The sequence below is a fragment of the Penicillium subrubescens genome, assembly GCF_028828155.1.
Source record: "Penicillium subrubescens strain IBT 31985 chromosome Unknown utg000005l_segment0_segment0, whole genome shotgun sequence".
Taxonomy (NCBI): Eukaryota; Fungi; Ascomycota; class Eurotiomycetes; order Eurotiales; family Aspergillaceae; genus Penicillium; species Penicillium subrubescens.
Window position 1 is genome coordinate 3228043 of NW_026643155.1, and position 15420 is coordinate 3243462.

The 15420-nt window shown below is 45.0% G+C and overlaps 5 protein-coding genes across 5 annotated transcripts; 2 read left to right on the top strand and 3 right to left on the bottom strand.

Annotated features, from left to right (window-relative positions):
* Window positions 1–1052: 1052 nt before the first annotated feature.
* N7473_007675 (alpha/beta-hydrolase) lies at window positions 1053–1319 on the bottom strand (the record flags this gene model as incomplete). The annotated part of the gene is made up of 1 exon (XM_057153615.1): window positions 1053–1319. One exon carries the CDS (start codon window positions 1317–1319, stop codon window positions 1053–1055), a length of 267 nt encoding a protein of 88 aa, XP_057007953.1.
* Window positions 1320–1512: 193 nt separating this feature from the next.
* Window positions 1513–2416, bottom strand: N7473_007676 (uncharacterized protein; the record flags this gene model as incomplete). Its single annotated transcript, XM_057153616.1, has 4 exons — window positions 1513–1646; window positions 1842–1949; window positions 2006–2144; window positions 2222–2416. The coding sequence occupies 4 exons, from the start codon at window positions 2414–2416 to the stop codon at window positions 1513–1515; spliced, it is 576 nt and encodes a 191-aa protein (XP_057007954.1).
* Window positions 2417–4582: 2166 nt separating this feature from the next.
* N7473_007677 (uncharacterized protein) lies at window positions 4583–4813 on the bottom strand (the record flags this gene model as incomplete). The annotated part of the gene is made up of 1 exon (XM_057153617.1): window positions 4583–4813. The coding sequence occupies one exon, from the start codon at window positions 4811–4813 to the stop codon at window positions 4583–4585; it is 231 nt and encodes a 76-aa protein (XP_057007955.1).
* A 4827-nt stretch (window positions 4814–9640) lies between these two features.
* N7473_007678 (RelA/SpoT domain-containing protein) lies at window positions 9641–10984 on the top strand (the record flags this gene model as incomplete). The annotated part of the gene is made up of 1 exon (XM_057153618.1): window positions 9641–10984. The coding sequence occupies one exon, from the start codon at window positions 9641–9643 to the stop codon at window positions 10982–10984; it is 1344 nt and encodes a 447-aa protein (XP_057007956.1).
* A 935-nt stretch (window positions 10985–11919) lies between these two features.
* On the top strand, window positions 11920–12540 carry N7473_007679 (uncharacterized protein; the record flags this gene model as incomplete). The annotated part of the gene is made up of 3 exons (XM_057153619.1): window positions 11920–11998; window positions 12055–12318; window positions 12455–12540. 3 exons carry the CDS (start codon window positions 11920–11922, stop codon window positions 12538–12540), a joined length of 429 nt encoding a protein of 142 aa, XP_057007957.1.
* Window positions 12541–15420: the final 2880 nt, after the last annotated feature.

Here is a 15420-nt window from a genome sequence, read left to right on the forward strand (position 1 = left end):
CTGCATTGGTGCACCGTCGAGCTACCCAACGAGCTATTAAGAGCAGCCGCATGGCATAGACAGACTGGAACGGCAGATGATAGGATCTATTTCCAATGCCTAGCCCAGTGATCAATTGACCAGTCCCGGGCAGGGCGAAGGAGGGCAGGGGAGACCGCACTCGAGTACTCGGGGGGGGGGGGGGGGGGGGAGAGACCGCAGAGAACTCGCAATTTCTAAACAGTGTGCATTCTAGATAGCGTGCATTCGACCCGGCTATTTCATTGAAATTGAACCACTGTTCACCCAGATTCGTGCTTCAATTCAGCTAAATTTGGTATAGCATAAACCTTGTCCATTTATTCATCAATTGGCCGGATGGTGTAGTTGGTTATCACGTATCGTTAACACCGATAAGGTCCTGGGATCGAGCCCCAGTCTGGTCAAAATTTTTGCCCTTATTCCCATTTGAAGTTTCCATAATGTAGTGGGTGGTTGAGATTTTTGGTGCCGTGGGTGGATCTCGGGTAAGTTTAGCTTTGCAAATATGGATCACGTGGCCATACTACTGTATGCAGGATAAAGTTAAGCACCACACGCTAGGCCGAACTCGGCTACCCGTCGCCTTACGCGAAGTCCACATACAATCTGCACCTTCTTTATGTCGCTCTTAGTCGCCTTATTGTTTCTTTTAGATTGAGCCCTTGATCTTCCATCGACAGAACCCTCACTATAATTAGCCTGGGCAATGGAGCCTATTTCCAGTTCTATGATCAAGCGATCTTCTCCCCTTGGATGTGCTAAACGCATACACAAAAGCCGTCACCTTTAACGTAGAACAGGGAACTTCGTTACTTGCCGACAAATGGCTTCATGTACCATTATTACCCTCTATATTTTCAATATTCCGTTGTTGGCATTGCGGTATGATGGGATCGCGAGATGATCGTTTTGTCCATGCATTATAATTTTGACTGCGGCTTAGGCTTCGCTGTGGTTTGGGATAGACAGGAATCCAGGTGCGTCTCCCAGCCATTTGGGAACGAGGATCGTACTTCCGGCGTAGCATCCAATCAGTCTTGAGAAATGCGCGCTTCATCCTCAGACCATCGGGCGACCTCTTGTTCAAGCCAATACGCCGTTTCCTCGCATATACGAGACACATTCTCGAAAGGAAGTCGGTATCCTGTGCGGGGGATTGTGATCTCCTTCACCCAATTAATCGTCCAGCCACCACTGCCGCCGATGCCTATGCCGGTCCGCGTGCTTCTCTTTGCGAAGATCTGGTGTCGAGACAGGGCTCCGATCGCCAAAGAGATAAAGAACGGACGGGCGGACATGCCGTAATAAGTTCCACATTAAAATGGGCTCATAGCGGTAGAAAGAATATGTCGCATGGGTAGGGCCAATGATGTCGGCGTGAAAGCAAGGATCGTGTTCACTCAGGGTAGCAGGGTCACTCTTCGAGCTCAATCATTTCCGATTGTCAAAATTAGGACGCAGGTAGTACATCACCTCTTGATCGCGAGAGGTTTAAGGAGTGACGGTATCCGAACCTGGAAGGCCGTGCAGACCGTATTGCAGCCAGCGCTCGAGCACCCTCGGATCCCAGGTCTTGAACTGCTTCTTGAAATGAGTAGCCGCTTCTGCACGAGATACCCACGTATCTTTCTTGCTCAGTGATAGTTTAGAAAAGATCGGCCCTTTCCGGTGTACATATCCTTCTCGATGACCGGTTCAATGAGTGCCAGGGAGGTCAATAAGCGTGGGTGCATCACAGATAAAAGCACGCTAGATAAAAGAATTTATCGGCCGGTGGCTTTCGTTTGCTGGGAGATATCTTAACGGGACAAGTAACTTACAGTTGGCCTGCCCCGAGATTATGGCCGATGCCAACAATGGGCGTGGCATGTCGGCCTTGAACTGGTTGATCATGTTGAGGAGGTCGCGGGCATGATCAAACCACGATACTAGGCATCCGCGTTAGCTGGGGCATTTATTTCAGAAAAGATGGAAGCATACTAACGGCTGTTTCCCAAGTACTCCCCGTTCAAGACCCCGCTCGCCGCTTGGTTGGCAATGTCTGCTATCCGGATTGAGCGGATGCGAATTCCCTTGTCATGTAGCTGTGAGAGAACCCCCTCCCAGATCGGTTCGTACAGTTCCTTTTTCTTAATATGAGTAACTCTCGGGACGAGATGAAATGCGGTCAGGGACCCAATGAAACATGAAGACTACTCACCTTTGGAAATCCACTTCCATGGGCCCCGATGATGGTCAGATCACCTGACTGGGGATTTGGATTTGATTTAGGAGTGTATCTCTTGACTACTAGCTTGAGAGCATCTTCGGCCCTTGTTGTCGCAAGAGGATATTCTCGGATATGCTGTGAGTCAATAACATGCTCGGTGATATGGAACGGTAATGACGCTGCCATTGATCTAGCGATGGACCTTGCTCGACCCCAAACTGCAGTGCAACAAAAAGGAAGAGCCTTGTCTGGATGGGCTCCCCAACAATGTACTGGGATGTCATCATATATGTACTGAACTTGTGTATCGGTAGCGCGGTGGGTCAATGGAGGGACAGATACTGTACGTTTACTGTACTCGCACGCTAGGTGAACTACAATAAACTGTCTACAGTACAGTAGTGAAAAGCCCCGCCGATGTGGAGAGCTGACAGACTCCCAGATTCCCCAACAGTTTGCATTTTCACTTCTTACTAATACGTAGTTCGTCAGATGTTGGACTCTGAATCCCTGTGGAGTCGAACAAATTCGGATGGCTCCTGTTCTTGCCGGCGACCCCGAAGCAACGCTATGCCCTCTTGAATTATTGTTCAGAAATAATACATAAGAACTGAAGAAAATTTCGTGTCGAATATGGTGGCTGAGTGACTGAGCTGAACGGGCGCTCGGCAAGTATATAGGTCCTGATAGCGCGTGGGCTTCTAGAAATCTCTGGTGGGCCAGCCCCTATACGAGCTTGGGGCACAAATCCTTCTGATTGCACTCCGTTAGCCTGACCCTACTGGACAGCCACATGACAATTGCAGCACCAACGTGGCAGTGACGAGGATATTAGTATAACTACTTAATAGAAAGTTATATCAATTTGGAGAAAAGAAAACAAAACAGCACGGCACGGCACGGATAAAATAATCTCAGCCGTGAACCTTATTCGCGTCTCAGCCACGAGAAAGGCGCCCAAGTAGTTAGAATCAATGTTTCCAAAAGCCGCAAATCTAAGCGGTCAAAAGTTCTGAACATTGTACATGATACGTTCAAGTATAATTGAATCATGGTACAACCTTAAACAGGATTGAAGTAAAAATGAGACGGCGTCTCTTTTTCGTGTTGTGTACAATACGTAGTGCATTGTTAGCAGACAAAAGCCTCCAGCAAGAAATATCCCTAACACTGACAGACCGTTCTCCCGAGCGGCTCGCTCCACCCGGAACGAGCAGGAATTATTGTCTATCTAACTTATGAAATTCATGTTCAAAGGGAACAAGCTCGATACCTCAGGTTGCAAGATCTACCTAAATAGTGAGTGTCAGTGACACCTTTTCCTTTTTTGAGGGTCAGGTCGCTTGTTGGATTATGATCCACTATCAGTGCCGTGAACTTGACTTTTTGCGGAAAAAAAACCCCCCTTTGAAAAGTTGATCCTCAGCAGGTGCTCAGCTGCGTGGATCTCAATTTTTACCAAAAATAGACCCCCTGCGGATTTTGTAGGGGCCCTGAGGATTCGTAGAAATCATTTGGCGGACGCTAATCTTACTTGAGGAATTTGACCACGTTCAGTTGACAGTAGACGCCCACGAAGGGATCCATATTTCCCAGAGGATAATACGCGCTCTTTGTCAGAACGTCTACATGGGAGGTATTCAGGGCAGGTCTAGGTAGCTGATTGAAAATTTGGCCGTCAACATAAATGGGTATAAGCAGCCTGACTTGACTGCCAGAAAATATGGAAAAGTTTCTTCTGCCCTTCCTTCAGAATTGGTTACAATTTTGAACCCAGCTTCTCTTTAATCCTCCACCATCTTTTTCTTCTCTTCCTACGCCATTGATTTTTTTCTTCCAGAGAATCAGTCATGGTAGAACGATGCCCGCTCTTGCGTCCAGCCGCGAAACGTTCAGGATTCTCATGCTACATGGTGAGATAACACATCGTGGAATACAGCTCATTCATTGACTGACAATAACTTCCGGGGTACGCCCAGTCAAGCGAGGCCTTCAAGGTGAAAAGGCGGCTACTTATGCAACACATAAGTCAATCTCTTCTGCCACGAATGACAGGAAAATACCCGGGGGCATCGAGTTCATCTTCCCCGACGCTCCTATATCTCTGAACGAAACCATTATCGATGAGCAAGACCGCCATACCAGCATCGACCGCCGGGCCTGGTGGCTGAATCTAGACAACACAAGCAGATACATATGGTTGCGAGATACCATCGACACCCTGGGTCGTTCACTTGGGGGAAGGCCAGTCCATGCCGCCGTGGGGTTCTCCCAAGGTGGCGCCTCCACAGGCATGATTGCCTCTCTTTGTGATGCGTCATCCATTCACAGAAAGAGAGAAATGCTTGAGGCTCAGGGATTACCAGTCAATTCATTCCTTGACAACCTTTCCGGCCAGCGTTCTCTGAAGTTTGCAATCTGCATCTCTGGGTACCGTGGCACGATGAGTACTACAACAGTATGTACTCCCAGAGTCTCTCCACGCCCTTTCTTCACGTTATTGGCACCCTGGACACGGTAGTAGAGGAACACGAAAGTGAGATCCTCGCAACAGTTTTCAAGCAACCCAGCATCTTTCGGCATTTTGGTACCCATTATACAGCATTTGGACTGCTTCCTCGAGAATGCCTGTCACTCGAGGTCAGATGCCGAGGTTGACGCCAAGATGCACCAATCTTTAAGCCCTCGCTTCGTGGCAATTAAAACGGTTGTGAGGTTACTAACCTATTTTCGAAACCACTATGTTGTGAAGAAGGTAACTCGAATCAGATGGCGTGGGAGGGGATATTTGGCAGATATATTAGGTGGGATTTCAGATGATTCATCGGTTTGATAATCGGGGTTGATAATCGGGGTTGATAATCGGGGTTGATAATCGGGGTTGATAATCGGGGACATGTACTCTGTCTTACAATAATATGATAAGTTTATGACCTGCAGAATCAGATTCGGGAATCCGCTGTGTATAAAGGTAAAAAATGGGCCAGGAACAGAGTCGAATGAATTGTCATTTCGATGTGCCTCTCAATACATATCAGCGTCTGAAACAATATTACCTAGCTTGGAGACCGTCTTGCCAAGTTACAAAATTCATTTGAAAGTGACAGGCTGTGTCAGAATTTCGTCTCTCCATTACTATGCTCTGGCACGACGTATTGCATCTTTGTAACGATAATAGTATCCTTAACTATATATGCTCTTGCTCGTAGTATGCAGCAGTTCCTTCCCAACCTTTTTAAAATGTCTCTCCGAGGCATCACTGAGCGATTCTAATCATATAGCCCATTCCTTCAACTATAATAATAATGATTTGTTCATTTGTTGAAGGGTTTCAGGGACAGGTGATGGTAATTTAACGAATCATAGTGGGGCAGCAATTGCAAAAATCTGCGGTCAAGTTGAGACAGCTGCATAAAATCTGCGGTCAAGTTGAGACAGCTGCATAAAATCATCCCACTGACATCTGTCAGTGCACCTAGAGCAAAAATAGTGCTGAGGCGAGAGAGAATCGAACTCCCAATCTTCTGGAATCTCCATTACCTGGAATCAGACGCGTTACCTATCGAGGTGAGTTAGTGGACAGCTCGTTGGTTGATGGACCCACTCTGCAAACTTACCATTGCGCCATCACCCCATTGAATTGACGGAAAAGCAAATGTTAGCCTACGAGAGAGAAAGCTCGGTTCCCCGACTCAATGATTGGCTGTCAAAGTCTCCACGTTGACTTGGCCGAGTCTCCTGTATCTCCTAGACTAGACCATGGAACAAACGCCCTTCCGTCGCATATTTAAGTGATTTATACAAGATTAAATGCGAGGCGCATACTTATACAGAGGTAATTTGACAACAGCTAGAATATCATAATGATGAGTATCTCACAGTGTGTATAGATCATAGTTTAATGGAGAAGAGATTTCTGCCAACTGTAAATTACGATTGCGAAGTGGTATGTTATTACAGGTAATACTGTACTGTATGAATGTATTTGGAACTTGAAAATGTTGATTGTGGGGCATGCCCAGTCGAAGGTACATAGCTGAAAAGAGTATGAATTCCCCTCCCCCCAACCGCATTTTTCATCAAAGTAGATTTTTGATCCTCTGACTATTAATGCAGAATTATTACTACCTAGCTTAAAAACAAGATGCTTTGCTTTGATTAACTGTGAGCTTTCCTAGTAATGGATAGTGTACAGACTAAAATTAATGATCAGAGAATCCGCCCGCTTTAATAGCCATATGCACCCACGTTGATTTAGACTAGGGCTAATCGCACAACAACTTGTGCTTTCGCACGACATAGTATACTATTTTCGGACTCGCCCGTGGATAGTAGGTACATAAAGTACCTTGACATCCTTATAATACCTACTAATGCTTTTATCACAATGCATATGGTATGATTGCGATACGTTAGAAGCCCAAATATTTCAAAATAGTCTTATTAGTCACGACTTTGAACGATAATAGACTATAAAGAAACCTTAGCTATCAAGAGAGATCAAAAGACGGTTCAAAGGACAGTTCAAAGGACAGTTCAAAGGACAGTTCAAAGGACAGTTCAAAGGACAGTTCAAAGGACAGTTCAAAGGACAGTTCAAAGGACAGTTCAAAGGACAGTTCAAAGGACAGTTCAAAGGACAGTTCAAAGGACAGTTCAAAGGACAGTTCAAAGGACAGTTCAAAGGACAGTTCAAAGGACAGTTCAAAGGACAGTTCAAAGGACAGTTCAAAGGACAGTTCAAAGGACAGTTCAAAGGACAGTTCAAAGGACAGTTCAAAGGACAGTTCAAAGGACAGTTCAAAGGACAGTTCAAAGGACAGTTCAAAGGACAGTTCAAAGGACAGTTCAAAGGACAGTTCAAAGGACAGTTCAAAGGACAGTTCAAAGGACAGTTCAAAGGACAGTTCAAAGGACAGTTCAAAGGACAGTTCAAAGGACAGTTCAAAGGACAGTTCAAAGGACAGTTCAAAGGACAGTTCAAAGGACAGTTCAAAGGACAGTTCAAAGGACAGTTCAAAGGACAGTTCAAAGGACAGTTCAAAGGACAGTTCAAAGGACAGTTCAAAGGACAGTTCAAAGGACAGTTCAAAGGACAGTTCAAAGGACAGTTCAAAGGACAGTTCAAAGGACAGTTCAAAAGACAGCTCCATCAATAGATCTTTATATAAGAGAAAGTCCAAGAATATATATTTATATAGTAATCTAGGTGACGGTAAAACTGCCACCTTCAGGGAGTGATCGGCTCGCAGAGCACAGGCCTCAATCTGTCTTTCATCTCATGTGAGAATTCCGATCTCTACGCTGCACCATTCATTTCTTCAAAATGCAGGTTTCGTTGCACTGTCGATTCTATTAAGCTTACTAAATTGGGCCCGGCTTGATCCGAGAACCATTATACACTACTGCTATCGAGCAAATATTCGTACCTGCCCCACGAGAAGCCTTGGCTGCGTTGATTAGCTGTCCTAGGCAAAGGTAGACATAAATTCTGTTCGAATCCTACCTGTGGCTTTTTGCCCACCCACGCCAACGAGACGGTGTTGGTGGGCAGAAGGTATAGATACAAGTAATCTCAAATACCTGTGCACGCTTTCTTTCGTCTACCTATAAATTTGACAGTCTTTAATTAGCTACATTAGAAGGCTGAGACTCCAGAAGCCATGTCGATTACATACCTGATCATATTACAAGTTGTTTTGACTATAGATCCGAATCTTATCGCTTTTTCTTACTTCTGCTTTAAACACGATGGCCGAAGGAGGTACCGAGGCCTGATATATGAATAGCCTCAGGGTCTCTTTCCTTACGGTTTCCTCCCTGTATCTAGGCTAGACTAACTTCAATTTTTCCTACTTCATCTCTCTACTGATTAAAATGCTTCGCGTTTACTAAAGTAATTTTGAACCATCAAAGGTTCTGGTAGCTAACACCGAATCCCCCGTAAAGGTGCTCTTTAATTAATTCTAAATCGCGGTCTATTATTAAAATAAACGTGCTGAAAGTAGGGACGTTAGCCACACTCCAGTATGTCTGACATCCACCGTTGAGTGATTTCCTTCAATTCCGCCGTTATAATAGTGACTCCAGTCCTTTGAAGCAAGGTTCTTGTTCCTGGGGGCTTGATAATGAGCCTCCAGGAGCCCAGGCCGTATTCCTGAGGACGGTTTGTGTCCTCTGGGAGCTTGGCTGTTTTGTTCCAGATTTCCACTAACGCCTGGAAGTGGGAGTGAACATCATTTGTGACTGTCTAGATGACTCATACTGTAGACCAGGCGGTACTCTCCTAGTTGATTGATTGATTGATTGATTGATTGATTTATTCCGAGTCTGTCCAAATCGCCTTTGTGGCAGCTATAAACGTACATTCATCCCAATCCTGCCAGGCTTTATAAAATTCATCACACAACTCACATGGTAAAATTGCTTGTACCCTATAGCGCTCTTCGGAATTCCAATTAAATTTACTGATATTGCGGAAAATGTCGACGTCTTGAAGTCGACGGTACGTGTTTTCCAGGTTACAACAATGTTACAATTCGTGATGGCCACGTCCAGAAAACACAGCTTGTTTCTCGCTCTTCTGTATTACTCTCTGCCACTTTTGCTGGAACGGGGGATACGACTTCGACACTCTGACCCAAAACGGGGCTTCGTCAAGCACATTCAATATGGAGATTTGCTCAAGGGAGAGTTTCGCACATACGAGCCAAGCAGAAGTTTGGATGTTTTGTTCCAGCACGGTGCTTCACTGTGCGATGTGCCGTGTGGGATGAACAAGTTGCTCGAAGAAACTGTTCGCAAAGATGCGGATCAAACTGCAGTTCGATCGCAACCACCCTTGTGTCGGGTACAAACAAGGCTTGTTCAAGGGTTGGGCCACTACAGGTGTTGAAAAAACTGCATCGCGCTAATCGGGTAACGTATGAAAAGTAGAGCCTAGAGAGAATTCTCACATCTTCCAGCATGGACGTATTGTTCCAACAAAAATGGTTACTTTTAGTCCCCAAATCTGCCATGCATTAAGGCTGACATGCAGATGGACGGTTCGTTCTAACAAGTTGCAACCAATCATTCTTCACGCTCTTCACCGATCCCCCGATAACCCTGGTTCTCTACACACCATCAGCAATTGCTTCGGACATGGAAAAAAATTGTTGTTGGTCAATCTGGTGATGCACTGACTTTTCGTCTGGGTGTCAATTTTGTGAGAGTATTGTAAGGTAGAAATCGCACTTGTCTCCTGGAAGCTGAGCACATTCTTTGCAGAATTTAGCGAAGATAAATACCCCGGCTGCTCCCCGTCGTCCTCTTGTTCCTTGCTCCTTATTAAACCTCACCTCCTTTTTAAATCTTTTTACACTCACACGTTCAGGTTCCTCCGATTCCTTCTTCAAGTAGCTGGAAAATATGGTCAATCAAGCCCTCATCGACGACGAATCTGTGATTTCTACATTCATAGACCTATATAGGCAAAATGAGTACGCAGATCTGGCGAAGAGAGCTGCAGTGTCATGCGAACGGGCCCTTTCGGAGAAGAACATACCCCATCAGACCAAGAGCCGCGCGAAGAATCCCGAAAGTCTCCGAAAGAAGCTTGAGCAACGCGAGCGCAAGAACGGTCCGTACAAAACTCTAAAGGATATTCATAACGACATCGTCGATCTTGCCGGGGCTCGCATTATTCTCGAGAGATGGGAAGACCGTGATCTTGTCAAAGGCATTATATACGAAATTTTTGAGGTTCAGAAGGAGGAATATAAGAAAGAAGGAAGTGGATACGAAGCGGTGCATTATCGGGTGTACATGAAGCAAGGCGGGTACCTGCGTGGTCCCCATATGACGGAAATGAACCCGCTGGTTGAAATCCAGGTTCTTTTCTTGTACATGGCGCAATGGGCCAATGATGAACATGATACACGGTATAAGACACCCGTAGAACCTACTCGAGCATTGAACAACAATCTCGATATCCGTCTTCAGGTGCTCCATCTTCACGAAAACATTGCCCAGCAAACCAGGGAAGAGAAGACAAGACAAGCTGCAAAGCACAAGCAAAAGTTCACCAATGCCAATCACGTCGGTCATCATCTAAAGAAGTGGATTTCCAATCATGCTGTGGGCTGGGCAAAAGATGAAGCCAAAATGATAGGATCTGCCACAGCTTTGACAAAGTTTTTGGATGCTCGGGAATGGAGAACTCCCGAGTCTCTAAATCAGTTGCTCCAAGAACACTTTGGTAATGGCGCGCTGGATGAATACTCGGCTCTCGCAAAGATATATGCCGGCATCGAATTGAACCTCATTATTTATCTCATCGACCGCACAGTCCTAAAATGCGAAAAGAATAACGCGCATGTTTTCCAAGTCCCCAACAGCCATGAAGAACATGCCTACAAGATCCAGGTGATTCTGAGCACCTTCATCTGGATGAATCGTCTCTTTCTGCCGACCCTTGAATGGCAGCGTTTGTTCACGCGTTTCGAAGACCAAAAGACCCTTCGACAGGGCATCCTTTGGCTTGGAAACGGAGCCCGGCAAAACTTCATCGGAGAAGGAGACTCGTTGACAAACGATGAGATTGGTAAACTGAACAGACTGTGGGATTGGTTTGGGAGAAATCCCGAGCGACCAATCATGTTGGCTTTCATGATGTCGAATCAAGGTGTAGTTAGAGATATCCCACGAGAAAAGGATGAGCTGGAAAATGCCCTTGGGCCACTGGGTCGGGCCTTGGTTCGCGCTTCAGTGTGAGTTTTGAGGTTGACATTCAGGGAATGAAGGACGGAAGATAAGCTTCCTAAAGATTGTGTTCCTGAGCGAGAGTTATATCATTACGGGGTTTTCAGCGCCTAAAAGTTATGTTACGCCTGTTATCTGGGTCTCGTCGTTATTTTCGGTTTTTGCTTCGAAATATATGCCTCGTGAATACGCTAGAGATTTTCATGTCTATTTTCGTATTCCAAATTGTGGAGATTAAGATGCACAAAGATACACAGAAGGATTGTTTAGTCTCAGGGACATAAGTTAAGGAAGTCCGTTCATCACATATCTTCTATTTTTAACCATCACATGACCGCTTGCTTGTCGACCTGTCGATTTCAGGGGCGGATGAGTCATATGAGTTACCTCTCACGTGGCTCAATACGGTGTCCAGGAAAAAGCAAAACAGCAAAACCGACAGGTCAATGGAAATAAGCAACATATGAAATTGTTGAGCTCTAGCGTCACCGTGTCAAATTTTAGTCGCCTGCAAGACTGGAAGCTGGAGCTATAACTGTCAGCCGAGTAGTTCTTGTTCGAGTATAAGAAGTTCTTGTTCGGGTATAAGAGAGGTCTTATTCGAGTAAGAGAGGATGAGGCTCAGGCAAGCAAAGTTCTCAAATTGGTATTGCCAAGACGCTTTTATTAATGAAATTAATACAAGCGCATTCTGGCAAAACAACAGGCGCGTAACTTTGTCTGGGTAGCCTGTCTCTTAGTCGTACTTCTGTCAATGAAATAAAAGGCGGCATTTCTCTTCTCTCAGCCAGCAGAATTTTTGAATTTCCTAGAAATTGTCAGACTTCTGTACTGATAGTACCTTGGGTGCAGGCTTGCGACGAGTAGCAATGTGTTTCTCCAATTGGTTGAGCATGGTGAAACAGGCACGAGGTCTCAAACAGTCCTCGGGGGAAACGGCAAAAGCAATGCAAGTCGGTTCACATATGATAGGGGCTCAAGATTCCAGCGTAGTCGCAGAATTTTACGCGACTCGAGCAGAAGCTGGTATTGATTCCCTTGTGACATCATCAATGAGGTTCGCTGACCTGTTATTGGCACAGAGCTCAATCCAGTTCTTGAATACCTCCGGTTTGAAGCCATTTTGAAAGGTTCACCCCCTCGTGATATTTCCGAAGCCAGAATAAGGAGAATGTGGCAGATACTCGCACTCGCTGAGGACAATGGGTGGATCGGCTCCTTGAAAGCCGGACGAGCCGTTGACTTCTGGATCTGGTGTGGGCTGAAGCCGGAACGATGGGCCTTCGTTCCGGATCAAGGCCTATGGGAAGAGTTCTCAGAGGAATGCGGGCTGTATAAATACAAAGGTGAGTGTGGTTGCAGGAAAGAGAAAACGGAGATGAGGAAGGTATCGATTAGCTTTGATCTCGCGCACATCAGCATCTGGGTTTTTCCGGAATGCCAATTGGATAGGTACCCATGCACAGAGCTAACTGGAGCTAGATTACCCCAATGCAAGAACGCAGGAATTGTCTGATCTGTCCATGTGGACGCCTCCAAAACTTGGGGTCACGAGAATGCCTGAATAGTTGTTCGAACGCCACTGAAAGCTGAAAGCTTATTATCAAGTGAGTATCAACTGAAAACACTTCTTACCTGGAAAGGTTGCTAATCATAACTGTAATGATGTTTCTACAAAGAAGCCTTTGAAGAGAAACCCTTGCGATACACTTATACAACGGCATTTTATCTGAGAATAATATAGGAGTTGAGGGGGTAGGCAAAAAGCTTGAATGAGAGTGGTTAAGGGGAGGATATGAGAGATGGCATTAAAAAGAGGGGGGGCCATGATACCTTACTGTCCCATGCGGGTGGACGCTGAATCGTGCAGATCTCGGGGCCTCGGTCCTTTATAGGTTCATGCAGACAGCTAAGCGCGTTGCCCGCTGGGATTGTAATTTTTCCTAATATTCCTTGTTTCCCGAAAAGCTAACATTGGGGTTTGACCCAAAGATCTGTGTAATTCATCCTCTTTACCTTCGTCAACCCTTTCAACACATCCATTGTTGAAACTTATTCTATAGATTTCACCTTCACGATAGACAGAAAACATCCTATATGTTAAATTTCATTAGCCTCATGATTGAAGAGACCAGAAAGAATCGCTGCCTTATATGCCACTTTTCTTGATGAGTGTGATGCATCCGAAAGGAAAGGCAGTATGGTATCACAAACCCACGGGTATTCTGGGTTGGTTTCTGTAACGGGCCATAGTCTGGCAGTGAACCATATATCATTCTGCATCCTCTAGCGGACGATGAAGGACAGGCATCGCTTTCGGCAATAAAACAATCATCCCGTTTCACCGCCGAAGCGGGAACGATTCTCTTCCTCTCTTCAAAGTTTGTTGTAACAGCATGTTGGCCTTACATAATTAAGTAAATTTTGCTTCAGCCCTTCACATAGATAATCCTTTCCGGTTTATACCTACCCTATTTGATAACTTAAAGCGAAGGATCGAGTGAATCATTGATTTCTAAAGAATTAATAGTCGCAAAGAACTTATTGCGAGCAACGTTAAATGTTACTGCATATCTTCTAAAGGAACTTTCAGGAATAAAGTTTGCAGGTGGGTCGAATTCTTGTTTAAGTATTTCTGAAACGTGCCAGTAAAAGTATAGTATACTAATTACTATAATTAGGGCAGGGATATAGTTTCTGAGCATATCATTAGCGCACTCACTATTAACGGTCCTCGCCAGCACCGCGCCGAAGGTTGTAGGGATCTATTACCTAAATCATACTAACGGACAAGCTCAACTGCAGTAGGTAATAATGATAGGTGGGGTGAATTCATTAGACGATTGATAATTTCAGAACAGGTAAGTAAAGGCCGGCGACAAATTGGATTTTTGAGTTTATCTTTTTTGAATTCCAAGGGAACGACAGGGAGGGAAGACGCGAGCTCAGGGAGCATTGTCGGAACAAAGGTCAGGGGGCCATCTGGTTGCACCCATAGAAATCGCAATAGGCCTAAATTACTAGCTCCTATCTGACAATTTGTAGTTAACTAGTTAACGTTGAGTTATGGGCTCAAATGCATGACTAATTATGTCAGATATAACTAGTAGACTATAGAATCTCCTGTCTCCAGGTATCTGCCTATCCTGCTGCTCTGACGCTGACGAGCATACGGGAAAAAAAGATGGTGAGCAGGATCACATCACGTGCACGTTTGATGACTAATATTCTGGTAAAAACGGACGCACAAATTGGCGGCAAGTGTAGCCATTTTCGGCGCCATATTTACCGTTACCTAGCGTTGTGGTGTAAAATCCTTTCTTAAGTCTCGATGTCAAGGATCTAGAAATGCGTGTTGTTCACTATACCTAAAGGGGGTATAGTGTGTTGTGCAAAAGCACAAGACATTATGCATTTAACCTCGGCCTTCATTTGTTCCCGAGCATATAAATGCGAGTGGATCGAACATACGCCTTAAATATTTCGACTCGGACTGGTAATACCCATGGCCTTTCAAGTTTTGATCAATGTCTTTAAGTACTGTCATAGAAGTACCTCATTCTTCGTAACATCTCATAATTCCTTACTTCGTATTCCAATGAGATTGCCTTATGATGGGCTTTTCTAAGTAGAGATAAATATGTTTCTTCCAACATCGTACTTGTTATCAATCCTATGGCTTCAACTTACCCGAATGAAGAATATCCGAGAATCCGCGAAGTGATCGAAGCCGATCTGGCTCCAGTTGGCCCTGAGATCAATGAATTCATGGAGCAAATCCTGGATCAAATATTCCACAGTGATAGAGGACGAAAGATCATACTCTCCTCCTTCACACCGGATATTTGCATTATTTTAGCCATCAAACAGAACATCATCCGGTAATGTTCAGCAATAATGTTGGAAAGCTTCCGGCGAGTGATTTGGGGACGAGAGCTTCCAGTTTGCAAGCAGCAGTCAGATTCTCCAAAAGATGAAATTTGGCCGGTATTGTCTTTGATTCCGAGATACTACTTTCATGCCCGGGGCTTGTGGGATACGTGAGACAAGCAGGATTTGTTTGCGGCACTTATGGCCCACTAAAAAACATTCCAGAGAACGCAAGAGTGAGTAACAGGGCTAACCATAAGTGAACTTTGCTGTCTTAGGAAGAATTATGAGGTGTACTCATGCTCATACAGCAGCTAACTCAATCTAGGCACAACGAGCGGCGGGCGTTCAGATATTGATGGCTGATAGAGTTAGACTTGTCGCACCAGTGCTTATAAAAAGCCATGCTCACTGATCTTTCAATGCATCCACTCAGTTTTAACAAAGCAACCAAATGGTCACTATTTAGAACCGCAGATTGGTTCGGATTTTTGGGTCTTGTAGCATGGATGACATGGATGGTCATGTGAACACTGTTGAAGCTTTGACGCGCCATTTTTTCAGCGTTCGTTACTCCT